This window comes from Mycothermus thermophilus (genome assembly GCF_041956435.1).
Source record: "Mycothermus thermophilus strain CBS 625.91 unplaced genomic scaffold VTJ04scaffold_2, whole genome shotgun sequence".
NCBI classification, from domain to species: Eukaryota; Fungi; Ascomycota; class Sordariomycetes; order Sordariales; family Chaetomiaceae; genus Mycothermus; species Mycothermus thermophilus.
In genome coordinates this window covers 3,406,188-3,431,343 of record NW_027191428.1, presented here as the reverse complement: position 1 = coordinate 3,431,343, position 25,156 = coordinate 3,406,188, and the positions used below count along the sequence as shown (strand labels likewise).

General features: G+C 55.0%; 9 protein-coding genes and 1 non-coding gene across 10 annotated transcripts; 6 read left to right on the top strand and 4 right to left on the bottom strand.

The window, feature by feature from the left end:
• Window positions 1-624: 624 nt before the first annotated feature.
• VTJ04DRAFT_3417 (uncharacterized protein) lies at window positions 625-5,521 on the top strand (the record flags this gene model as incomplete). The annotated part of the gene is made up of 3 exons (XM_069361315.1): window positions 625-854; window positions 922-5,332; window positions 5,420-5,521. The coding sequence occupies 3 exons, from the start codon at window positions 625-627 to the stop codon at window positions 5,519-5,521; spliced, it is 4,743 nt and encodes a 1,580-aa protein (XP_069221938.1).
• Window positions 5,522-5,920: 399 nt separating this feature from the next.
• VTJ04DRAFT_t28 lies at window positions 5,921-6,008 on the bottom strand. The gene has a single exon. It is a non-coding gene; the product is annotated as a tRNA-Tyr (tRNA).
• A 511-nt stretch (window positions 6,009-6,519) lies between these two features.
• On the bottom strand, window positions 6,520-6,879 carry VTJ04DRAFT_3416 (uncharacterized protein; the record flags this gene model as incomplete). The annotated part of the gene is made up of 2 exons (XM_069361314.1): window positions 6,520-6,696; window positions 6,772-6,879. 2 exons carry the CDS (start codon window positions 6,877-6,879, stop codon window positions 6,520-6,522), a joined length of 285 nt encoding a protein of 94 aa, XP_069221937.1.
• A 55-nt stretch (window positions 6,880-6,934) lies between these two features.
• On the bottom strand, window positions 6,935-7,779 carry VTJ04DRAFT_3415 (uncharacterized protein; the record flags this gene model as incomplete). Its single annotated transcript, XM_069361313.1, has 3 exons — window positions 6,935-7,235; window positions 7,301-7,628; window positions 7,776-7,779. The coding sequence occupies 3 exons, from the start codon at window positions 7,777-7,779 to the stop codon at window positions 6,935-6,937; spliced, it is 633 nt and encodes a 210-aa protein (XP_069221936.1).
• A 65-nt stretch (window positions 7,780-7,844) lies between these two features.
• Window positions 7,845-8,500, top strand: VTJ04DRAFT_3414 (uncharacterized protein; the record flags this gene model as incomplete). Its single annotated transcript, XM_069361312.1, has 2 exons — window positions 7,845-8,281; window positions 8,338-8,500. 2 exons carry the CDS (start codon window positions 7,845-7,847, stop codon window positions 8,498-8,500), a joined length of 600 nt encoding a protein of 199 aa, XP_069221935.1.
• Window positions 8,501-14,727: 6,227 nt separating this feature from the next.
• Window positions 14,728-15,012, top strand: VTJ04DRAFT_3413 (uncharacterized protein; the record flags this gene model as incomplete). Its single annotated transcript, XM_069361311.1, has 2 exons — window positions 14,728-14,764; window positions 14,822-15,012. 2 exons carry the CDS (start codon window positions 14,728-14,730, stop codon window positions 15,010-15,012), a joined length of 228 nt encoding a protein of 75 aa, XP_069221934.1.
• Window positions 15,013-15,309: 297 nt separating this feature from the next.
• On the bottom strand, window positions 15,310-16,738 carry VTJ04DRAFT_3412 (uncharacterized protein; the record flags this gene model as incomplete). The annotated part of the gene is made up of 3 exons (XM_069361310.1): window positions 15,310-15,535; window positions 15,596-16,524; window positions 16,673-16,738. 3 exons carry the CDS (start codon window positions 16,736-16,738, stop codon window positions 15,310-15,312), a joined length of 1,221 nt encoding a protein of 406 aa, XP_069221933.1.
• Window positions 16,739-18,182: 1,444 nt separating this feature from the next.
• VTJ04DRAFT_3411 (uncharacterized protein) lies at window positions 18,183-19,397 on the top strand (the record flags this gene model as incomplete). Its single annotated transcript, XM_069361309.1, has 2 exons — window positions 18,183-19,219; window positions 19,298-19,397. 2 exons carry the CDS (start codon window positions 18,183-18,185, stop codon window positions 19,395-19,397), a joined length of 1,137 nt encoding a protein of 378 aa, XP_069221932.1.
• Window positions 19,398-19,903: 506 nt separating this feature from the next.
• On the top strand, window positions 19,904-21,302 carry VTJ04DRAFT_3410 (uncharacterized protein; the record flags this gene model as incomplete). Its single annotated transcript, XM_069361308.1, has 3 exons — window positions 19,904-20,041; window positions 20,219-20,717; window positions 20,785-21,302. 3 exons carry the CDS (start codon window positions 19,904-19,906, stop codon window positions 21,300-21,302), a joined length of 1,155 nt encoding a protein of 384 aa, XP_069221931.1.
• A 649-nt stretch (window positions 21,303-21,951) lies between these two features.
• Window positions 21,952-24,916, top strand: VTJ04DRAFT_3409 (uncharacterized protein; the record flags this gene model as incomplete). The annotated part of the gene is made up of 4 exons (XM_069361306.1): window positions 21,952-22,403; window positions 22,465-22,856; window positions 22,915-23,207; window positions 23,279-24,916. 4 exons carry the CDS (start codon window positions 21,952-21,954, stop codon window positions 24,914-24,916), a joined length of 2,775 nt encoding a protein of 924 aa, XP_069221930.1.
• Between the last annotated feature and the right edge of the window lie 240 nt (window positions 24,917-25,156).

Here is a 25,156-nt window from a genome sequence, read left to right as displayed (position 1 = left end):
GCAACCTGTGCTGCAGCATCAAACCTTGCTTCTTTCTACAGGTCCGGTGAGATCGGGTTGTTGAGTAAGTTGCCACTGTGCCCGCCTTGTCAGGTCCGAATGAGGTGCCCGGATGCTACGGGGGTGGTGTCCCTCTTCCGTCTTGTTGTTCCTGGAAAATTTGGCGTCACCTTTGATTCCGTTTCTCGATTGCTTGTTGAAAATCCCCTGAAAGCTATCGAACTACCTGATCTAGATCATCAACCTTTATCCTTGCTGCTCTCCTTCAGCTCATCCCCACCGTTCGAATCCCGCTGACAGCTATCCATCTGCCATCTCCACCATCGGCGCGTTTATTAGCCGCCACGTCTCATTCAATCCTTCATGTTGAGGATCGCCAGATCTACGTGTCTGTGCCCGTGTCTGATCTGGTGCCTGGGCGATCAAAAGCGCCGTTGAAACCCAACGCACAAGAAACAAAAACGTGCAGCTCCTCGACTGGTCCCAGGACAATATTCACCAGTGATATATTGATCATTGATACCTAGCTTAGCGATTGGACGTCATTGGCGACTAGCTGCCTCGATTAAAAACTGGAAGCGGACCCTCTAGAGGAGCTCCATCTCCCCATTCCCTCGCCTCAACATGGCTCCAAGAACAATGGTGTCCAACGACGTCTACCTGCTGCCCCTGAACGACGACGGCTCGCCGCAGGTGGCCGGCGAGTACATTTACATTGCGCCCACCTCCCATGACCCAATTACCATCCGCTTCGCTATCGAAGGCACGTCGAGCATCTGTCGCCATGGCAGTTTATGGGTGAACATCCCGGAGAAAGGGGTCGAGTTCCGACGGGACAGGTTCCGCGAATTTAAGTAAGGGGGTGTCCGTACCAACAGCCAGCATTGACAACGATATGGGCTAACCACTCGCCGATTCTAGGCTGGTTCCTGACTTCAATCGCACCATCGAGATCTCCATCCCCATCTACGAATCGGGCGCCTATGCCTTCTACACAACATACGCCGAGCTTCCCGATCTCGCCAGCCACCTTGCCCCCTCTTCCGACGGAGCCCCGAAAACGAAGCAGACACCATGGTACTATATAGACGTGGCCCCGCGCCTGACCTTGGACGGCCGGATTCTCCCACTTCCCGCCCTTTCCGTCTTCTCCATCATCAGCAAATTCATGGGCAAATACCCCCGCGACTGGGAACGCCATCTCAAGGGCATCAGCGATCGCGGGTACAACATGGTGCACTTCACCCCGCTCCAGACCCGCGGCGCCTCCAATTCCCCGTACAGTTTGTACGACCAGCTTTCGTGGGACCCGGAATGCTTCCCGGGGGGCGAGAAGGACATCCAGGCCATGGTCGAGAGCCTCGAGAAGAAACACTCGCTGCTCAGCTTGACCGACATTGTTCTCAACCACACCGCACACAACACGCAATGGCTGCAGGAGCATCCCGAGGCCGGCTACAACCTGACCACCGCGCCCTGGCTTGAGTCGGCCTACCTTCTCGACACCAAGCTGCTGGAGCTGGGTTTCCGCCTGGAGGAATTAGGTCTGCCGACCGAGCTCAAGTCGATCGAGGACCTCGAAAAGATCATGGAGGCGATTAAGAAGGAGGCGATCAACGGCATCCGTCTCTGGGAGTACTACGTCATCGACGTCGAGGGCGACGCCGAGGCTGCTGTCGAGTCCTGGGTCGTTGGGAGCATCGAGTTCCCTAAGGGGTCTATGCCCTCGGACGGCCCTGATGGCCTGCGCTCCCTTTCGCCCGAGGAGCAGGCAAAGTGGCTGATGGAGCACGGCTTGGAAGGCATGGACCGTCTCGGGGAGCGGTTCCGGAGGCGGATCAGACCCAACGTCGGTGCCGGGCTCCTTGCGGCTCTCTTCGGCCGGTATGCTGGCGAGCACGGTCCCACCGCCGACCAGGCTGCAGCCCGCACCAGAATGGTCGAGATCTTGGACATCGTCAACGTTCCCCTCTACAAGGAATACGACGCCGAGGTGGACGACATCCTCCAGCAGCTCTTCAACCGCATCAAGTACACCCGTCTCGACGAGCACGGGCCCAAGCTGGGGCCCATCAACCGCAAGAATCCCCTGATCGAGACCTACTTCACCCGCTTGCCGCGGAACGAAGTCACGGCCAAGCACAAGAAGGAGGACTTGGTGCTCGTCAACAACGGCTGGGTCTGGGGCGGGAACGCGCTCGTCGACAACGCCGGCCCGTCGTCGCGCGTCTATCTCCGCCGCGAGGTCATCGTCTGGGGCGACTGCGTCAAGCTGCGCTACGGCAAGGGCCCGGAAGACAGCCCCTGGCTCTGGGACCACATGTCCAAGTATACTCGCATGCTGGCCAAGTACTTTGCGGGCTTCCGCATCGATAATTGCCACTCGACACCTCTCCATGTGGCGGAGCACATGCTTGACGAGGCTCGCCGCGTCCGGCCGAACCTCTATGTCGTTGCTGAACTGTTCACCGGCTCCGAGGAGACGGACTATATCTTTGTGAAGCGCCTCGGGCTCAGCGCCTTGATCCGCGAAGCCATGCAGGCGTGGAGCACGGGCGAGCTGAGCCGTCTGGTCCACCGCCACGGCGGCCGTCCGATCGGGAGCTTCGAGGTGGACGAGATCAGCACTGAGGTGCGAAGCCACCTCCCGGCTGCCAACGGGGATGGACATGGGACGAACGGCGTCGGCCCCTGCACCCGCGAGATCATTCGCCGCATCAAGCCCGTGCCGGTCCAGGCACTGTTTATGGACTGCACCCACGACAACGAGGTCCCCGCCCAAAAGAGGGATGCCCGCGACACGCTGCCGAATGCCGCGCTCGTTTCCATGTGTGCCAGCGCCACGGGCAGCGTCATGGGCTATGATGAGATTTACCCCAGGCTGGTCGACCTTGTCAATGAGACAAGGCTCTACACATCCGAGGCGTCCAAGCACCCCGTGCGCGTCGGCGAAGGGCACGGCGGCATCGCCGGGGTCAAGAAGCTGCTGAACCAGCTCCACACGCTCATGGGCATGGACGGCTACGACGAGACGCACATCCACCACGAGGACCAGTACATCACGGTCCACCGCGTCCACCCCGTCTCGCGCAAAGGGTACTTCCTGATCGCCCACACGGCCTTCCCCGGCTACGGCAACGGCAACGGCGACTTTAGCCCTGTCCGCCTGACGGGCACCAAGGTCAAGCACCTCGGCAGCTGGATGTTGGAAGTGGATGCCAGCAAGGAGGCCGTCGAGGAGGTGCTCAGCGACACGAGGTATCTCCGCGGGCTGCCGAGCCGTCTCGTCGCCCTGCCCGGCATCCGCATCGAGGTCAAGAGCAACGATACCATCATCACGGTTCGGGAAGCCTTCCCGCCGGGCAGTATTGCTCTGTTTGAGACATGGATTCCGGCTGCTGAGCATTCGTCCGGCTTGGACACCTTCGTCACGTCGGGCGCCAAGGCCGCCATGGAACAACTGGACCTGATTGATCTCAACTTCCTGCTGTACAAGTGTGAGCCAGAGGAACGCGACGCCAGCAACGGCCAGGACGGCGTCTATGACATCCCGGGCTACGGGAAGCTTGTATACGCCGGCCTCCAGGGATGGTGGAGCGTGCTCAAGGACATCATTCGCGACAACAACCTCGGTCACCCCCTGTGCCAGAACTTGCGCGACGGCCAGTGGGCGCTCGATTATATCATCGGCAGGCTGGAACGCGCCTCCCAAAAGCCCGAATACGCCCGTTTGGCCAAGCCCGCTCTTTGGTTGCGTGAACGATTCGACGCCATCCGCGGGATCCCCAGCTTCCTCTTGCCTCGCTACTTCGGGCTGGTCCTCCGCACCGCGTACACGGCCGCCACGGAGCGAGCCATCTCGCTGATGAGCAGCAACATCCGCCAGGGGCAGTGGTTCGTGAAGAGCCTGGCGCTCGTCAGCGTGCAGCAGACCGGGCTGGTCAAGTCGGCATCGCTGTACCCAAACCGCCTGGTGCCTTCGCTCGCCGCGGGGCTGCCGCACTTCGCCACCGATTGGGCCCGCTGCTGGGGGCGCGACGTCTTCATCGCCATGCGCGGCCTGTACCTGGGCACCGGCCGGTTCGACGAGGCCAAGGAGCACATCCGCGCCTTCGCGAGCGTGCTCAAGCACGGGCAGATCCCCAACCTCCTCAGCAGCGGCGCCAACCCGCGCTACAACGCCCGTGACTCGGTCTGGTTCTTCCTCCAGTGCGTCCAGGACTACACGCGCCTGGCGCCCGACGGGCTCGCCTTTCTCGACGAAAAAGTCAAACGCCGCTTCCTGCCCTACGACGACACCTGGTTCCCCTTTGACGACCCGCGCGCCTACAGCAAAGAGAGCTCCCTGCGGGAAATCATCCACGAGATCCTGCAGCGGCACGCCGAGGGAATCACCTTCCGCGAGGCCAACGCGGGCCCGGGGCTCGACAGCCAGATGACCGACGCCGGCTTCAACCAGCACATCTTCGTCGACTGGGCCAACGGCTTCGTGTTTGGCGGCAACCAGCACAATTGCGGCACGTGGATGGACAAGATGGGCGAGAGCGAGCGCGCCGGGAACAAGGGCGTGCCGGGAACCCCGCGCGACGGCGCGGCCGTCGAGATCATCGGGCTGCTGTACAGCGCTCTCGACTGGGTCGCGCGGCTGCACGAGGAAGGGAAATACCAACCCGGCAGCGTCCGCAAAGAAGACGGAGAGCAAATCACTCTCCGCTCTTGGGCGGACCTGATCAAGGCCAACTTCGAACGGTGCTTCTACGTCCCCCTCTCCCCGGCCGAAGACGCCAACTACGACGTCAACCCCTCCGTCGTCAACCGCCGCGGCATCTACAAGGACCTCTACCGCTCGGGCAAGGAATACGAGGACTATCAGCTGCGCTGCAACTTCCCCATCGCCATGACGGTCGCGCCCGCGCTGTTTGATCCGGAGCACGCCATGCACGCGCTGTGCGTCGCCGACCGCGTCCTCCGCGGACCGGTAGGCATGGCGACGCTCGACCCGGCCGATCTGAACTACAGACCGTATTACCGCAACAGCGAGGACTCGGACGATTTTGCCACCAGCAAGGGGAGGAACTACCACCAGGGCCCGGAGTGGGTGTGGCCGACGGGGTTTTTCCTCAGGGCGCTGTTGAAGTTTGATCTCATGCGTCGCGGCAGCAGAGGAGACGAGAAGGATGAGGATGCGGTGCAGGCGGTGGCCGAGAGCAGGACCGAGGCGTTCCAGCAGGTGACGAGGCGGTTGAAGGGGTGCAAGGACATGATCGTCACGAGCCCGTGGGCGGGGTTGACGGAGCTGACGCAGAAGGGGGGCGAGGTGTGCCATGATTCTGTGAGTATTTCCCTCTCTCATCATTCTTGATTGATATTGCCCTGGTTATTTTGTAGGAAGAGGTTGCTAACAAAGAGGCTGTAACAGTGTCCCTCCCAGGCTTGGTCTTCCGGATGCCTGATTGACCTCTACATGGACGCCGCGGAGGAACAGGCGAAGCTTGGGGAGCAGGAGCTGCCGCTGAGGTAGTTTTGTATCGTCTGTTGGCATACTTACTTGAAGGGGGTTGGATTGGACCGATCTCGATGCTAGTTTTTGGTAGTTCTCATACTATCGCGGTCTACCCGTTGCTTCTGCTGCATGGTCTGGCAAATGAATCCAATGATAGACCTTTTCATATTGTGGTTTGTGTCTCCAAGGCCTGAGAGATTGGGTGTTGTCCTGGCGATGTTTGGGGGCCTTGAAGAATACTCGGTGTTCTTGCTTGCGTTGTCAAAGACCCTGAGATCAGGTCAACTGCCAGGAGGAAGGGAACAATGCATTGTGCTTCAAAGCAAAAAAGAAAATTTCCGAAGCCTCACTGAGATCATAAGGGCAAGGCAAATGAAAAGAAACGTAAATCCAAAACGAAAAAGGTTCAAAAAGAAGTCCCCTCGACCGGAATCGAGCCGGTGACCTTTCGGTTTGAAATCATCCAATTACAGCCGAACGTGATAGCCAACTACACCACAAGGGGTTCAATGGTTGTTGGCATGGGGTGCCAGAATTAGACCTTAATACCCCACCTCAGGCTACCATCGGGAAACCCACGCAACTTACGTCTGTCCTGCTGTCCTGGGCAACTACCTGGCAGGAAGTATTTCCTGGTTGACGTATTAATCCATGTGTATTGTGATCCAGATGTAGATATGGAAGATAACGTAGGAAAAATGGAGCAGAAGCAACGGCAAGGCTCAATGGGCAAAACAAGGTTACTAAGGGTACATACATTGGCTTGGGCGACATCCCGCCAGCGAATCTCCTACCTGAGGCGAAAGCAACACAACACCACACGATGCTGGAGAGGGTCACCTTCTCACTCAGCCCATCCAAACAGATCATACTGTCACGGGACACAATTACCAGGGAAGCGGCTCCATTTCTGAATTTCGCTACAGGGAAGTTGAAAAATAGAGTACTGCAAGAGAGCAGGCGGATGAATGAACAACAAAACACAGCCAACCCCTATCCACATCTCAATCCCCCAATCATACTAACCGTATATGCCATTTACTGACTGTAAAAATACCAAGTACCTTCCAGAAGAAACGCCAGTTCCGCGCCGAGCCACCTAATTCCAGGTCTAACCAAAGGAAATGATAGAGTTCCATGTCGCGTTGCCCATACCCAATGCCCATCCACCCGTAGTATTTTGAAGGAAAACCCTAGCATAATGTGATATGTCTCCTTCCAACTGGAATACGTAGCTAAAAGAAAAGTCGAGAGGAAAATCTTAGAACCCGCGGGATCGCGTGGCCCTGTCGGGGGGAAAAACTAAATATATACGAATGCGTATATGTGCGATCGTCGTGGTAGCGAGGATGGTTACGTCGGGTGTAGTGTGTCATCCGAGATCAAGATATTGGATGAAAAGACCCCGCGCAATCACTCAATCGACAAAAATCAACGACTCCCGAGGGGCCACTTCATCTTGGATCTCGAGTCTTTCTCTCCATACACGGCGGCAGAGCTAATCGGAGCCGGGGCGAAAAATCCCGAGCGCGGGACGTGGATAGAGGCGGTGCTGTCGAGAGGTACGATGCGACCCGATTCGGTTGCGCGGGCGAGGTTGGATCCCAAAGCATAGGCGCGGTCCTTCTTACGCAGGTACCGCCGGCGCCAAACGCAAGCGCCAACCCAGATGCCAACGATGGCGACAACCATGACGACGAGGAAGATGACCCATTGGTAGTGAGTCTCAATCCTGGGGTTGCGAGGTTAGCACGGCTGGGATTGAAACGACTGGTGGGCGAGAGACAAAATACTCACCAAGTGCCTCCTCCTCCGCCGCTTTGCGGAGCTGCTGTCTTAGTCGGGGTGGGCGTGGACTCGGGCGCGTTGATCTCGTTGCAATAAGCAACGTACCAACCCTGAATTTGAGCCAAGTCGTTGGGATCCTGACACGCCTGGTCGCAAACTCCCGCCGTGCCCGTTTTGAATGGTTCCAGACGGGAATCATCGCAGAAACATTTCCCATAAACTCTCGGATCCTCAGATACCGGTTTCTCGGGCGGAACGCAGCCACCGTTGACGTCGTAGAGCGGCCCGCATGATGTGACGCACGAGGGAAGAGAGTCTATGGGGAAGAGAGTTATGTCTGTTTCGGGAGCGGGCCGTTAACATGTGTCATTAAACTTTGTTTTATTCTGCAAGGGAGAATGTGAAGATGCGCGGAATGCGGTATGGGGGATTCGAGAACGCACGGCTGCTGCTGCGTTCCGTGGGCACTACGGAGTACACATACCCATTGTGAAAGGGGCTTGAGGCTACACAGCTTGATCACAGCTGCGAGCCGGAGAGATGCAAGATTTAAATGCAGGGCAGGCGTGCTGCAAAATTATCGACGTCGCAACTCGAAGTTAAGCCTCGGAGATGTCGGTCGGTGGTGGATTGTTTGCGAGGGGAGGACTCAAACAAAGATCGGCTCGTCCCAAATTATGTCCGCAGGTTGAGCGATGACGACACTGCCCAGCGACAGTCCAGCGTTGTTCCAAAAGTGGCCGAGTCGAGGGTTGAACAAAGAAACGTTGTGAGGAGCAGTCGAGATCCGGCAAACTCAAGACGACGTGATGGGAGGTGTCTTTCTTCTCGCGAGTTTCCCGTATTCGGAACGCTCGGTCGGACGTGTCACTCGCAATTTCGGCGATTCGTCGTCCGAAGCAGAGTTTGCAATTCTTTTTCAATGTCGCTCACTACTGTTGGGTTGTGCGTGTGTCGAGGAGAGTCTGCAAAGAAATCGAATTGTGCAATGTCGTCGTCAACTCTGGGGAAACAGGCGTCTCTCGCAGATTGTTGTTCCTTGGAAGTCTGTCCACCAGCGAAATGAAGTTCTGGGCATTCGTAATCCGATCGATCCAAAACGAGCGACAGCCCCCCCCGCGGACAATGCCAATCAACGAGCGTCTCCGAAATCAGCCAGACGCATTTGGCGTTCAGCTAGCGATGAGTCGTTGTCTCGAGTTTGTTTAACGCCACACACGCAGAGGCGTCGGGTAGTCACAGCAGGAAGGGAACGAGCGTCGAGGTTAGGATGGGTTGTGTGGAAGAGGAAAAAAGGAAGATTGACAAGGGAACCAAACGAGCGGGAAGAATAAACGGTCAAAGGCGGGAGGAGGATTGAAGGCCAAGCTCTGGCTCCAAACGTGGACGGCCTGGGTCAGCGGTCTTTGACAGAAGTGCGTCAATGGCTGCGTCCATGTGCCTGTCTTGTGGGCGGGCGACTGGCAGCCAGCGCCGGAGCAGGCGGAGCAGAGTGGGCCCGCCGGCCCACATCCCCAATTAAGAATCGGACGGCCGGCTTTCTTAGATGCCAAGACCAACATGCTTGACGGTCATTGGCCGACGTACTTCCCAGAAAAGTGTGGTGGTGCCGATGCGACGGACAACCGCCGTCTTCTCCATGGGTTCCTTCACTCTGGGCAGCAATCCCGTCAGCCATGCACCAGCCTGTGCCATCGGGAAACCACCAAATCGTCAGCCAACGGTCCGCCACCAGGCCGCCACCCTTCACTTCAGCCCATCATGTGGGCCGTGTCTCAAGCTCAGCAATATGGGTTCCCAATCAACCATGAGCCACCGAGGCCTGTCTCAAACCTCAGCGCTATTGTTGGAGAAGGACGCGAAATGACCCATAGAAATGGCTTGCGTCTTGCGGACAAACACCCCTTTTCCGCCGGCTGACTGTCGGCTGTCGGGTGGGAAGGACCCGGAGATTTTCAATGCGCAATTCCCACTCACACAACCTCACGAATCCACCAGAGGGGACCTCGTGGTGGGAAATTCCCACGACAGCCCACCCCACCAAGATCCCATGACAAAGCACACAACATGGTCACAAAGAGAGATTGAGCCCTCTGGACCCTTGGCGGCCCACTGCCACAACGCTGGGGAGGGGGGATTTTGTGCCTGTGCCGTGCATCGCCGAAAGTCAGGAACCCGACTGTGAAATACCACCGTGACAGTGACTGACTCAGGGCGCGTGCGCTCAACGTTCTGCCGATTCGGCCACTGTCGAGTCGATCGTCCGTCCGTCTACGCACATGCGAGCTTCTTGGGGGGATAAGCTCGGCTCAACGTTGCAATATTGCCTGCGTGTCCTCCCGCTCCATCTACTACCTACTATATACGGGGGAGGAGCATTAATGAAGCACGCAGGTACGTGAACGGTGCTAACTGACTAAGCTCTCCTCCGTTGAAGAGAGTTTGCCCCTGACAGGATCGTATGTACATCCACACATCTGTGCCTACCTGACATAACTCCCGATCTGCATGCACAAGGCGCTGCGGCATCGCTGTCATCCGATCATCAGCCAGCAAACAGCTGCCTGACACAGCCACTCCAGCTGTCCCCGCTGTGCTGTGAAAGGTGGCCTAGGGCTGATCTGGTGACAGTTCACTGATAGCAACACCATCACTTATGCACATACGTCTGTCAGTCTCGTGGTGGTGACCAAAGCTCTCTAGAAGTCGATGATTCGCCGCTAACTCGGGTCGGGTCCTGTCTTGTAATCACGTATGGACCAAGACATTCAAGACATGTACTACAAGGCAACGTCTGCTTCCCCACGACCAAGGAAGCGCTTCCATAAAACTGGTTTCGTGATGCCACAGCAAGCTCTCATAACTTGCCTTCGGGAACCAAAACACGGGCAATTCTCATAATGAGTAGGTATAGTTGAAAGTCACCAGGAACGCGAAGATCGCGAATACACGTGGGACCGTTCCATTCTGTGAGCCCTCATAGTCTTTCGTGAAATCTCAACCCGACCTGATGACTCGCACCACGTAAGTGAGAGGTTTTAAGCATACAATCCTCCATTAGTGAGCTTCCATGAGTGCTCGGAGTTTGTGAGACTTAGTTGTACTGATTCAATTGAGTGAGTGAAGGCAAGCATGGAGTAATACAATATGACTACCAAATGACGGCCTTCCGAAGAAACTCTTATCGCATATCTCATCGCGGGTGGACATCCTAACGCAGTGCAACTTGTCATGAAGGCTCATTCACTTCATCGAGACTACACACCCATCCATCTTTTCGTAACTGGGCCATAGCCACCAAATGTCCCGATACCATCTGTCTAGCCCATCCAACCCGCCTCGCCATCCTCCCAGGCTCCAGACCATCCCTCGACTCATCAAACCTACGTACTCCGATTCCATGAATAAGGGAATCATGTATCTTCACTCTTCGGGATCCGGATCTTCAATCACTTGCCTTCACACGACAACCCTGCGGCCTCGCATCTCTCGGCCTAACCCCACCAAGTCAACCGGTCAACAAACCGGTGAGCAGCAGGAAAAGAACTGAGCAGCTTGTTTCCACCGCAACAACAACAAAGCAGCCAAATCCTCTCACCGGATGAACGTCCTGGCATGATCCGGCATGGTCCAAGATATCCACATCCCGATGGGCGGGTTTGACAATGCTCGACCGAGTTTGAGGCCGAGAGGGTTGGGGTAGGTAGACAGGCCCGATGATGATTCCGAACATCAAGCAGATCCTCAAACTAGATTTTACTACTCGGTCATCCTCTTCGCCATGATTCGTTTCGTCGTCACGAATAACGGGAATCCGCTTTCCTCCCGTGTCGATGAATAAGGGGCGGTAGTTTGGCCTGCCAGAGCTCCCATTATTGTCACGAGGAAATGAAAAGAGGATCCATCCGGGGCTAAGATAAATAGCACCATATATTTACGGACGTATCGCACAGTCGAGAGTGCAACAGGCGCAGTGGGGTCCATAAATGAAGTTGGCTTTTGCATTCACATGATCCGTCACCACTCCTCGACCAGCGTCGAGGCACGCTCTCCTGTCCGCACCGCATCCTCTAGCATATCTGCGGAGATACTCTTACTTACACAAACCGACCTTTTTGTTCTGCTGTGTTCCCGGGGTCATTGCTTCTTCATCCACGAAACCCGGCTCCTTGACAACTTCATACGTCATACAAACACAAATTTCGGCATCTCTCCCCTTCCTCTCTGCTCCTCGACAGCGTCGATTCGGCACTGATGTAGTAGATGACGATCACTAGAACTCTTGCCTATCCATTCTCTAAGTCCTGAGATCTACACGTTTCTCTGTTTTTGTTCAGAATAAATCCGAGGGTGTAGTAATGCTCAACATAATCGTCCAGGGGTTTCCATTAACACAATCCGTTCCACATGTCAAACACCTGGTGAGTATATGTCCTCAACAAACCTCGGCATCACTTGCTCGGGCAGGTTACAAGATTCGTCCACCCCGATGCCGCCGCCGACGGTGTCAACGGCGTGAGAAGAGTATCACAAAACTGTCGTGTTGCTGGGCCAACCGACCCCCTTATTTTGACAAAACCAATCCAGCTGAACATGGTCATCTCTCCCACAAAGGCACAGCATGAACCTTGCAGGAAGGCCGTCTCCTTGCTTAAGGACCTGTCCCCGTGCTCGTACCATTAGCCAGGGCGTGACGCAGCTTCCGCGTGCCAGAATCTCTCAGGCTTATTCTCAAACGGTCTAGACCTGCTTGGAACTTGCTTGTCCAAAAGGCAAAGGGCTCAGAATCATGCTCTAAGAGGAGTGGTAATGACGTCAGTGGGAGAAACGGGTACAGTATCCATATACAACGGTACCACATACGTATCCAACATGTCTACAACATAGACCGGACAGCAGCCATTCCGACAGGCCTCCCCTCCAGTACCTAGAGGCGAGAACATCCGGTGAATGTGAAAAGAAGGAGGGAGGAGAAACAGAGGCAGAGAGAAGCCGGCAAGAATACACTAGTAGGTAGGTAGTCACGCGGCCTCCCCGGGCTCGCACTGCATAGGTTCGGTCCACTGCAAGATCCCTCAAGGGCTCTCGCGGAAGCCTTCATGCGCATCCCCATCATCACCTCCAATTGCAACATCAGGTTTCCCCTCGGGGGTGCTTTGGTCGCCTTCTCCGCCAAGATAAAGGCAACAAGCACAACCGCTTTATCCAAAGACCGTATCAAGCGGGCTCTCAGTCAGTCGGGGGCAGCTGCCCTCGTGACGGGCTTTGATGCGCATACTCGGCCGAGAGGCACGACCCCACGCACACACGAGCTACAGAGCAGCGAGGTACTACATAGTTAGCTAGGTAGGCCGATATGTATGCTATTTTGGCCACCGCCACAAACCCAAGCTCGTTGCATCTCGGTGCCGTGTGGGATGCCGAACTTTCCCCCGTGGGTGGGGAGTTTCTTCGACGAAACACCACCACGCATCAGTCCCCCAAAATATCGCGCACTTTCACCTCCTTTCTGGGCTCCCATTCCCCGGACCGAGTCGCCTTTCCGTCCCTTGTACCCGGGTCCGAACCACATTCATTCATAGAACATTCGTCCGCCCCCCACTCGACCCCACGCCGTGGAACGTGACAAAAGTGCCCCTTTGTAAGACGGACGGGGAGCGGGATATTCCCCGTGGGCCGACTCGTGGGGCCCCCGCCACCGGAGGAACTCCGTGACAGGTTTCAACGGCGCATGGGTTTTGTGCGACGACTGGCCGTCGGAATGTTTTCCGGAGAGACGGTGATGCTGCCAATTTTCCCCAATTACCTACGTCGCCCAACACGCCGGCGATATCCCGTGGGCGTTCCCGACCCGGCGGTTGCGTGACAGAACCTCGGGCCATGTCGTCGCTCTGCCGTCGTGACGTGGCTGCGCGGTTCCATCAGTGATATTCGAGAAATGGAAGCTTCCGAGCTGTTCCAAGGAGGTTGCGAATCTCTCATCGGCATATGGCCGGCGTCGGGGGCGTGCATCAAGCGTTGTTCCGGGAGAGCATTGGTTCATTGGCACTCGTACCCAGGAGCAGGGGGCGCCGGTAGAACCGCGTCACTGCCTCAACTCGTGGACTGCCAGTTGGCTGACGAGATCATAGCAAGAAGGGGACGCAAAGGCCTCGGGGAGACATATGTTGGAGAGGGAATAATCAGTCGATGGCGACATCGCAGTGTCGAGGAGCAACGGATTCGCATGACTTGACTGACGGTGAACAAAAGTGAAGCGGTGAACTAGCTTCGCGGAGTTTGTTGAACATATTGGACGGAGTGACAAACTGCTCTAACCTCCTCCCCCCTTGTTGTTCACTTCAGATTCTCGACAGCAGAAGTCCGAGCGGAACAAGAACCGCGCCGGCAGTGCTGACCTGGTCTTAGCCATCTTGTGTCATTCCTGGTAGGTAATCACGTTAGCATATGTCAGGGCCACAAGGGAGCGTCCAACACTATCGGACAGTAAACGGGTACATGCATGAGCGATCTAACGACCTGGTGGTTTTCCTCGGTCATCAGCCATTAATTGGTAGCAATTGGAGGACGATGAATTCCGCGGAGCCGGTAACGTGTGAGACTGGCGCAACGGAGACTATACTCTGGCAGGTTTGTCCGAGATGAAGCGGTTTCACGGACTTGTCTCGAGAGTTGGCGCAGTCGAGGAGGCTGGAACGGGCGCTGCAAGCATCCGAGGATGAAGAGGAGCTCTCGTTGCCTTGTTGTTTTGCGAGATGGCCTTGGTTGATAGGGCAGAAAGGGAGCGGTAGATCCGTAGCACAGCCGGATTCCTCTGAAAAGAAACCCGGATGGTTATCAAGACAGTGCTGTACAGCAGGATCCGCAGAGAGCAAGTTGATGACAGGCCAACGTCAACAATCGATGGCGGTGACCGCAATGATATGCCCTGGAATTGGCAATGGAAAGCCAAAGAACGTTGTACGATGGTAGAAGCAACACGAGGAACGTTTCGATAGCGGTTATGGCAGTTTTAGCTGCTAAATCCTTACTCAGCTTGCGTCTTGCCTGGACTGGACGCTGCAGTGTCATCTATGTTCTCATCAGAGTAGTGATGTGGGCCAACAGTGACATATCCGAGACATACCGGATGTGACCAGATCGATGCACTGCTTGATGGCATGTGAGCAACCAGTGCAGATGACGTCGTGCGTCGTGCGGGCCTGTAGGTCGGAGCTCATCATGAAAGCCAAGCGCACGTTCGGCCCGTATCTCTTCCCAAAGCAGCGTCGGTGAGCAAACCGCCCCCATTCTGCTCGTGTATATAGGGGGGGTTCTTTGCCAGCATTTTGGGCTCATTCCCCGGGTCGCCGTCAACTCCTCTCGACCATCAAGCTGAGCCTCGTTCCAACTCAACTCATCCGTCCATTGATACCAGACTTCATCTGGAAACAAACATGTCTTCACCTTCGTCGTCCGGCTCGTACCCCCAGTGTCAGTCTCTCTTTTAACTCAAGCTTTCAATCTCAGGTTGACTAACCTAACCCTCAGACACCACCAGCAAGGGCAAGTCCAAGTCCAAGGGCAAAGGGTCGTCGAGCAAGCCGCGTAGCTCCAGCGGCAAGAGCAAGGCAACCGCCGCATATGACCCGTTTGCCGATACACTCAGCGGCCGTGTAGGCCTTGATCGGTTCATCCATGAACTAGACCATGAATCTGCCTGGAATGCTGTTGGGAAGTAATAGTCGCCTTCCATGGCCCTGATTCAGGGGTGGAGGCTGACAGGGTAGCAGGGGACAGAGGGTTGTGGGTTGTGGCGCTTGCTGAGTTGCTCGGAAGGTTTGTTGGAGGAGGGATGTTGCTGTTTTTCACTTTCGTTCTCCGATTGCGTGGTGTTGTCTTCAGGATACCAGTGGCGGCCACGGGCCTTCTTTTCTATGATATCCTTTTAGCAAGTTCCTTTCCAACGAAGCACTTCCTCAGACTGATATCGATTCTGTGAACTGAAACGATGGCCGAACTGTCGATGGCCCAGGCGCCTAGACTGAAGCAGCAGCTAGAACAGAGAGTGGCCATTCCAGCCAGTGTCGCCAGCCAGGCCCAAGGTGTTCAGAGAGTCGTGACAGCACATGAGCCCCAGAATCACCGACCTGCCACAGGGATCTGGTGTAGTGAAGCAGGAGGGCCCAGTGGCCCATAATGGAAAGGGCTTCCGGACGTCTTTGAGAGAGCAATTCGGTGAAGGCTTGAGGTACTGCCGGCAGCCTATGCCTTGTCAGTGCCGAATGTTATATAGGAAGAGAAGTGAGGAGTGATATTCCTTACCACATAAAGACCATCAAATACTTTTGGTTCCGAGTTTCACCTCCAAGCAGACTGTCAAAGCCTACTTGCAGATATGCAATTGCAGCTAAGCAAGCTTCCTTTTCTGACAGGGTCAATTCTGTCGACTCGGTCACCAAACGCTGTAAGCCATCGCAGTGGTGGCCCCGGGGTGGCGTTCGCGCAATGTCAAGGGCCCAGAGGACCAGATGCCGAATGTCGGACTGGAGCAACAGATCCCAAGCGGTTGCAGACATGGCCATCAGGCCGCGGGATATGAAGACAAACTCGAGGAATCTGGTCAGAAACTCGTCAAAGTCGGCGTCTCGGCGGGCCAGGAGATCAGCAAGCAGGTGTCGGCCAAGCAGGGAGCAGAACAGGAGTAGGGCAGAACAGTTGGTCTGGTCGATCTGAGCTTTCGCAGCCGTCTCGTTGTAAATAGAGACAGCCTTGGTTTGCAGACGAATAGCCTCGTCGAGCAGCTTGTCAGCACGGTCCGGGTGCAGGAGGGCCAGGCGTCTCGATGACACAGCGAGGATCTCGTGCATGAGATATGGAGCTTCCAGAGCGCACTTGAACAGAAGCTTCGACCCAAAGTCATGCATCTCGACGTTCAACTCAGGGGCATGCTCTTCAAAATTAAAGCGGATGAGCAACTCCATGTGGCCAAGGTTGACTTCGGGAAAGCTTTGGTCCACATTGGGGTCTTGTGGCGGCTTTGGCCGCCCACTCGTAAGATCCGGGAGAGGGACACCAGCAACCGGGCTTGCGATGGCAGTGCTGTCAATGATGGAGTTGGTCAAGGTAGAGCTGGGGGCTGGGGCTGGGGATGTGGTGATTTCCGCGGTTGAAGGCCCAGCAGGTTGTGGTGCATAGCTGCACTCCCGTTCTGAAAGGGTACAGATGATACATCTTGGTCGTTGCTCGTCACACTGGCATAAGTTGGTCAGTATTGAAGTTGTAAATTGGGAGAATATTTTGATTGAGCGCTGTGGGTGAGCTACGTCCTCACAAAAAGGAATGAGAGTGAAGGTGAGAAGTCATCATGAGACTCGCACCTTGGCAACTGCGGAAACACACCTTCACGTGGCGCCGTTTGCATTCCAGGCAACCAGCACGAGACTTCTTGTGACTCCTCCGCAGCATTTGTGATCGGATTTCCGTGCAACTTGGCCAAGGTTCTTCCAGGATCTTGTATTAGAGCATTCCGTGGTGATTGATATTGAGGAGAGACGATGTGAAAACATGAGAGAGTGGGCATCACAAGTCCGCGGACGGGGAAGGTTGCAAATGTCGATGAAACCTCGCCCAAGCCGCACTGTGCGGGGCTATCAGAGAACCCAACCTCAACGTCATTTCTTCCTAACTTGCCCCTGCACGAATACATGTCAGGAAACAGGAAGGCACTATCACCCCTCCTTGGAAAGGACGCCCCCAAAATGATGGAATGGTTCAATCGGGGATCCGATGCTGCTCAGTAACGGCGCCGCAGGTGATCATGTACATGTCAATCTTAGACCATGCATTGGGAAAATAATACCCTGTGCCTGGGCTCACCGGGGTTTCGTAGCCGGCATGGACGGTCATCATCCTGATGTTGCTAGGCCGCCTGGTGGGAGAGAGGGTTGTTAAAGGTGGCCTGGTAACAACGGGGATGACCAGAGTTGGTAAGCTTTTTGTGGTTTAAGAAGTGGTGTACTTTTTTTTTTTTTCTCAAACTTTCCTATGACACATTCCATTCCTGTGACCAAGTGAGCCCAGCTGATCTGGATGAGAGTTGGGCCATCACTCATAGGTCATCACTGCTTTGGCCATTTTCCAAGGTTCCGACGACAAGTAAATGCTCACCTGCCAGACAACACTCTCGTCAGCACATCTCCCTCAACAGTCATTCCCGGAGAATGAAAGTACCCATCCTTATCCAATGGACGCAACTGACTTTTCCACCCACCTCATCAGGCTGAGGACGTTGAAGCAGTCATTGACGGTTGTTTGGTTATTTCCAAATTTGGAACCGGACCCAAGGGAACGGCTCACCCCCTCAGCTGTAAGCCCCGGCTGGCAGCCCCTGACACCGTGCCAAGACGACGTCATCAAGAGCCTCAAGTGCCGACCAACAAACCATCCGCGGCTTTCTGCCAAACTCTCTCAAGCCGCTGTTCCGTAGAGACATATTGTAATGTACACTAGGTATCGTAGACATAGGGGATTATGTCAATGTTCCAATTCGTGTTCGATGCATTGCTTTGGAGGTCCATCAAAGTACACAGTAGTAAACCACGTGAACACGCGACGCTGCGTCTCAAACACGACACGAGGCAGACACTTGCTCTTTCTTCTGCCGGGGTCACCCTTGCAGGACACGCTCCCACCTCAGCCAGACTGCTGGGATGCGCGTTGTCGACGTCACGATGAAGTTCAACCCGAGAGGAACGCGTCCCAGTCCCAAAGTTTCCCTCTGCACAACAGTTCCCCTCCATTGGTAGCACAGTCTGTACACACATGTGAACCTTCTAACGACAATTTTCCCAGTGGTGACCGGCGAGATCAATCTGAACAATGGCGAGCGAGGTTGGTACTCCATCTGGCCATGAACAACGAGGAGTCTGGTCCTAACCGAGACCAACGCGCAGGCCCGCACCCCACTGGGCTTGTTGTCCAGCGACAGCAACAGCAGGATCTTCCCGAGTATCAACATCCCGGATCGCGGCATCAAGTCGCTCAGCAAGTGTATGGGCAAGGAGAACTGCGTTTGGACGCGGGCAAGGGGAAGGCCAAGCCCACATCCACGTCTTCAGCTCCGGCGGCGTCCAAGCCGGCAACCGCGAGCAAGAAGCGCAAATCCACCGAGGCTGATTTCGCGCCCGTTCCTACTGTCAATCTGGACGACATCGATGTTGATGACTTGCCCAGAGACAAGAACTGTGACCAGGTCCGCCGTTTGATCATGCGCTTCCTCGACTCCAAAGCCATGACCAAGACTGCGTTTGCAAATGAGATTGGCGTCAGCATGAAGTCGCTCAACGGCTTCCTCGGTGTGAGCGGCCCGATGAATGGCTCTGGATTCGCCGCCTACGACGCTGCGTGGGAGTTCTTCAAGAAGCGCGAGATCGCCGGCATCCCCATGCCGACCAACAAGAAGCAGAAGACAACGCCAAATTCCGCTGCTCCCACCGCCGAAGCCGGCAGCAGCACCTCCGGATACAAGACCGGCAGCAAAAGCAGCAAATCTCAACCCGCCGGCGAGGTCGACGTGAGCGACATCCACCTCGATGGCGAAGAGACCGACAGCGTGCCCGTTTTCGACACATGCGACGAGGTTCGCAAGAAGATCAATGCGTACCTGCAGCGGCCGGGCGTCACGCAGGCGTCGCTGTGCCGGGCCATCTATGCGCAGCTCAAAGGCCCGAGCAAGCCGAGTAATCCGTTCCAGAGCGGGCAGTTGACGCGGTTCAGGAACATGAAGGGCCCTTGCGTGGGCGCCAAGCTGCCGCTCTTTTACGGCGCATATGTTTTCTTTGAGAAGGTGCGCATCAAAGAGGGGAGGCCAAAGAGTAAGCACCGGTTGGAGATGGAGGAGGAATGGGGACCTGGGGGGATGAGGAGGGATTTTGATGGACGGGAATCGTAAGTGATGAGCTTCTTTTTCTCCGTCATAAATGCGTGCGTCGATCGTGGAGCTCTGTCTTCTGACCAGAGTTGCAGTGTCATTTGCCTCGCCGGCACTATCCTGGTCATGAATCGGTACGGCAAGATGGATTACATCCGGGACGGGACCGGTCCGTCTCGCGCAGCATGGTTTTGATCTGGTCTCGACCGACCGTATGTAATACGGTGTTTTGCTGTTATTTGGGTATTCTCAATCATTTGTTGTTATTTTTTTGAGGTTTATGTACATTATTTTTGGTTTGGAGTGGGAAGCAGCGTCAGATTTCGGGTAAGTGCTGGAGGGATTCGAGCTTTCTGTACGAGTAGGGCTTGAAAGTTGGAAAAACAACGGAGCTCAAACAATGGAAGCCTGGTGCCGTGTTCTTTCTCTCTTCGAACCTTTTGGACGGTCCTTTCTGGTCACTCTACATCTACCTACCAGGTACCTCAGGGTATGTTAGGATCACGCAACACCCTCGATTAAGACGACCATGTGTTTTTAGCCCACAAGGCATCGCAAAGTCTGAAAACAAGTCCTCGGATGAACGCCACACTCATTTTATAAGTATCCGCCCAACATTCAAGAGCCCCTCTCAAACCGGTAAGCTTAATCTGGCCTCCCGCGATCCTGAAAATACAATGTTGATCTCATTGCTTTCGGCCATGTCTAGACTCTGGCAGTTCCTCCGTCGCCTGCTTTGCATCATGGTGACTCCCACCGACCTAACGCTGTCCGTGTCAGCCAAGCCGCCACCTGCGCCAACTTCTTCGGCGTCGACTTCGGCCCGGAAGCTTGTTTCGGTACGCCGAGTTTCGAAAATCGACAAAATCAAGCATACCAATCTCGCAGTCGCACACCTGGATGGATGGCAGGTGGTCGTGGGAGCGGGGAGGTTCAAGGTACTTGAGTCTTCGTTGGGGTTCAGTTATAACTGGTGAGCAAACCCGATCGCAAACCTTGTGCTAATCTACCAACAGGCTGGCGAACTGGTGGTTTTCTTCGAGATCGACTCCTTCCTCCCAGAGACTACCTGGTCTTGGGAGCTGTTTGCCGATGAGGGCCGGCAGGAAAATGTCATGATCTTTCGGGGACAACTGGGCTATCGGGTCCGTTCAACCCGCATCCTCGGCCACCTTTCCCAGGGCCTGGTTATGTCGCTGAAAGACTTCCCCGGAATTAATTCCCAATACCACAGACGAATCTCCGAGGTTGGGCACCAAACCGCTACCCATGAGCTCCTTTCTCGCTCCTTGGCCGAAACCCTGGGTGTCATGAAGTGGGAGTTCACTGAGCACGCAGAACTGGTACAAAACCTTGGGCCTCCGCCACCTTTCATCCGTCCGACAGGGTGGTTCCGGATCCAGGACGTCGAGTATGATGTCTTTGCGCCGTGGAATCGGAATAAAATCTGGTATATTACAGAGAAGCTCGACGGTATCACTATGAAGGTGTACAAAGTCGCTCGCGATTCACGATGTAAGTCGCCCACGTTTGGCAAGACTTCCTCAGTGAACTTGATTGCTAATAACTTTGGATTCTCCAGGGGGCAAGTCTCTCCCACAACTCCCCGACGGCAGTCCACCGACTATGCAAGATACTAAGAACCGCTATGGTGTGTGCAGCCGGAAATACGACATGATGGACCGCGAGGACAACTTGTTCTGGAAGGCTGCCAAGGCATCGCGCGTCCTGAACTTGCTGCCCCAGCTGACCGACTTTCCCAACGTCGCCATCATCGGCGAACTCTGCGGCTCCTCGATCGAAGGCAACACGATGAACTATCCCGACGGACAGCACGAATTTATCGTCTTCAGCATCTTCGACATCGACAAGGGACTATATCTTCCGCCCAAGAAGACTTTTGAGATGTGCAAGGAGCTTGGGCTCAAGCACACTCCCGTCATCGGGGCTATGACGGTGTGGGAGTTTGCCAGTAATACGCAGGAAATGCTTGACAAGGCAGGGGGCACGGGGATGTACGGGGGGATTCGGGAGGGGTTTGTCTTCCATTCGGAGGATGGGAAGATCACTTCAAGGTTATTTCCAACTCGTGGCTTTTGAAGACTGGGAAGTAAGACAGGAGTTGTTTCAGCGGAGGAGCTAGACTCCCGGCGTTACTGACCAAGCCCGGATTCGAAGACCTCCCGCAGATACCAGCTTTCCTTGTACATACAATGGGGGCCTGAATTTTCACCACCCAGCCGACGTTGCAGACTAGGCTTGGTTGACTTTCCCCCGAGAGGTCCTTGGTGGAATAGGGGAGGGGAGAAGGACTCGGGTAGAAGAATCGTCCTCTAGTGGAGTTGGGCAGTGCTTTTGCGGAATGTTGAGTATTTGGGGTGTTACGAGGAGGCTCCGGTGGCTGAGATGTTGTTGGTGCTGACATGCGTTCGAGGTCTCCATCGCTCACTGCAACACAGCCAAAGGTCTGAGCCACACGGATGCATATTGCAAGCCCCGCACAAACCGCCAGCAATGATGCCTGAACTTCACAACGGCCAGGCCTCCAGTTTCTCGACCTCGGTCTCTTTTTGTCTTCATGAATTTTACTTGTTGAGAGGAAGTCTCTTCATTGTGAGATGCTCGAATTCCTTCGAGTTTCCCAAATTAATTGCCGTCAAACCAGCTTTCTTCCTTCCTCTTCCCCCTCAACCAGGGATACCAAAACGTTCCTTTTCTCTCAAAAGCATGTAACACAAAGTAAGCCACAATGGCGGAAGTCCTCGAACTCGTTGCCGGCGGAATCGCCATCTACCAGGGCGCCGAAGCCCTGGTGAAGCTGGCCGTCTCCTTGCGTCGGCTATGGAAAGAGATCCAAGACGTCCCGACGACGATCCAGGACACCCTCACCGAGCTCGAACGGGTGGCCATATTACTCGAGACGGTAAAAGCTGAGTTGATGCCTACTGCCTCGGAGTGTGTGGGAGGAGGCAGCGCGATTCCCAGCATCCAGTCCCTCGCCATAGCAGAGTGTCATCGGGTCCAAAGGGAGTTGGAAGCGCTAGTTACAGACCTTGCCAGCGACATTGCCTCGAAAAGGGGGTTGAAGAAGCGGGTGGCGCAAACGCGCGTGGTTTTGAAGAAGGATGAGCTCGAGAAGCACGATCGACGGCTCCAGAGGGCCGTTGGGTTTCTTAACTCAACGATTCAACTCTTCTTGGCGTATGTTATTGTTAGTTGGTGTGGTGCTTGGTTGAGCTGAGGTGCTGATGAAGTGAAATAGTGCTTCGATCAAGCAGCAACCTGCGCTCATTGCCAGGGAGATGGCTCATGCCCTTGGCCCGTCGATACAGCAGCAATCAATGGTTGTTGCTACAGAGGTGGCCAGTATTCTGGCTACACAGCAGAGTCGCCCTGCGTCGGCATCCAACTCCAACCGCCGGGCTGGGAACGCCGCGACAGGGTCTGACTCCGACCGCGCGGGCGAGGAAGAGGAGGCAGTTCAAATTCAGATTGTTGGGGCGGCTGACTGTCGCCCATCGAAGTCAGGTTCCCACACGAGCGCTACTCGGCGTCGAGTAAAAGTCCCCAAACTTCACAGCATTCTCCACAGACTTGGGATTGATCTGCTCGAGGCGGAGGAGCAGAACGTCTCCTTTGCTCCACCAACTAAGTGTAGGTGACGACGAAGCCTTGTTCTGAGCAAACCAAGCTAACACTTGTTGATGTGTAGCGTACTATATAGGGATCAATCCCCTGAAGAAACTCTTTAACAAAGCCTGGGACCTCCAGATCTCAGTTGCATGTTCTGGCTGGAACTTCGGCTTCAGAACATACGCAGTCATTCCCAACTTCTGCGATATGCCCTGGCTAGAGGAGGAGGTGGACTCCACACTCTACCGCCCTGCCGATATACAATTTCTTCGAACCCTCCAAGAGGGAACGTTGGAGGAGTTGCTCAAACTGTTTCGTGATGGCCTTGCCACTCCGTTTATGAAAGATCAATGGGGTGGCACGTTGCTTGGTGTAAGTATACCTTCCGATGCTCAATAAAACTAGCACCCTCTGCGTAGGGGCAGTTCTAACAAGTCAAGCAGTGGATGATGATGCATCGCTGCGACTTGGTCAAACCCCTTCTGGATACGTATTTCAAGCCCTCGGACTTGCTGATCCAAAATGACCGCTGGGTAACACCCCTTGACATCTACATGTGGGATCCTTTTAAAAACTGGGTCAAATCTACCGAAGATGACATCGCAGTCCATCGCTATATCCTCTCACATGACATATACGAGTACGCTCGTACAGGACCCTTCCCTGACAACGAGGAAGATTTGTTCGAACGCGTTCGAACGAAGCCGGATAGTCGTTCCTCGGCTTTCAATGTTATGGCTCGAAGTGTTGAGCATTTTGAGTCTATGCGGGAAGCTTACTTCGTCGACTTCTACCAGTGGCCCCTCGAAAACAGAGCTTTGTTGGCAACACAGCACTTCATGAATGCGGATCCCAAGGCTTTGGCCCTGTTTTACAGCGACACTCCGAATCTCCATGCGATGGATATCCGAACACCGATGATATGCCGTAAGCTCTCCGAGCATCCTCTTCCTCTATACTACCACATTTTCGATTGTTGGTCGGAGATCGTGCAGAACCAATGTACCCAGTTCTACGGTTACTCATTCGAGTCTCGGTTCACGGAAAAAGCGATACAATCGCTCATGAACGCTATCCTCTCGATCCTGGAGACGAGTGAGCTCAGCAAGCCAGTTACCTTTGCCAGATCAACAATATTGGTCAAAGCTCTCTGGAGCAGCAGCACATGTGGACTTCATGACGGTTGCTCATTGCCACACTGCAATGCTTGTTTCTTTACGCCCAAGAGAAGCGCTCTACGCGATAAGGATATGATTCATCAAACGGATACCAAAACAGCGATGCGCAAAGCTCTCCACGGCTTGCTGGAGGATATGAAAGCGGCTGGACACAACCTCGTAGTATACGGACAAGCAGAAAAGCGGGTCACTGACATTCACGTGCCGCCATGGGAGGAGTGGTTCAAGGAGTCGCGTCTACAGGATGGAACATGGCATTGCCGTGTCGTCCGCCGCCGCTTCACGGGTTTCAAGTATGGGCCTAACCCAGACGATTGGGATCTCGAGTTCGAGGTCTTCCCAGAAGACCGAGACAAACCGTGGAAGGTTTCTTCAGAGGTTGACCCTGAGTATGTGTGGGTGGAGGAGTTGCGGGGGCCAGGAGACCTATACGACGAAGAGCGAAAGAAGCGACCGCGCATGCCCGGTGCCTGGGTCGAGAATGATCAGGATGACGCTAGTGCGGAGGATGAAGAAAGCACAGATGATGATGACGATACGGAGTACGAGGAAAGCACAGAAGACGAGGAGAGCGAAGATGACGAAGACTACGATGATGGCGAGGAGGGCCATAGCGACGAGGGAGGTGACCAAGCTGCTGAGGATGACGCTGAAGAGGGAGGAGTTGAAATGGACCCGGAGGAAAGGGAAAGGAAGCTAAAGGAACTGGAGGAAATGGAGAAAACGCCGGAGAAGCTTCGGGAAGAAGTGGACCACTTGAGACAAGAAAAAAAAAGACTCAAACAGCGGATACGGGAGTTGAGAGTGTGTCAAAAGAGGCTGGATGTTGCGCAGGAGCGAGTGGGGATGTGGTTGAAGGAGGAATATACGGAGCTGTACCAGGAGGACGCGCAGGAGGAATGATCTTGGGGGAATGACACTGTTCAAACAAACCAAGGGGTTACCGACCACCCAACCTCTCTGCAAACAGGATGGGAGAAGAAAATGGGGAGCACATGGCACCGTCGTGGTCGAGCCGGCGATCGCCATGTGATGTTTAAGGGGTTGACACAGGGCGGGGAGGAAAGTTCCATCATGGATTCTAGTTAGTCATCCTGAAGGACGACAAACCGGGCATCTTCTGTGCCTAATATTCTTCGCCCA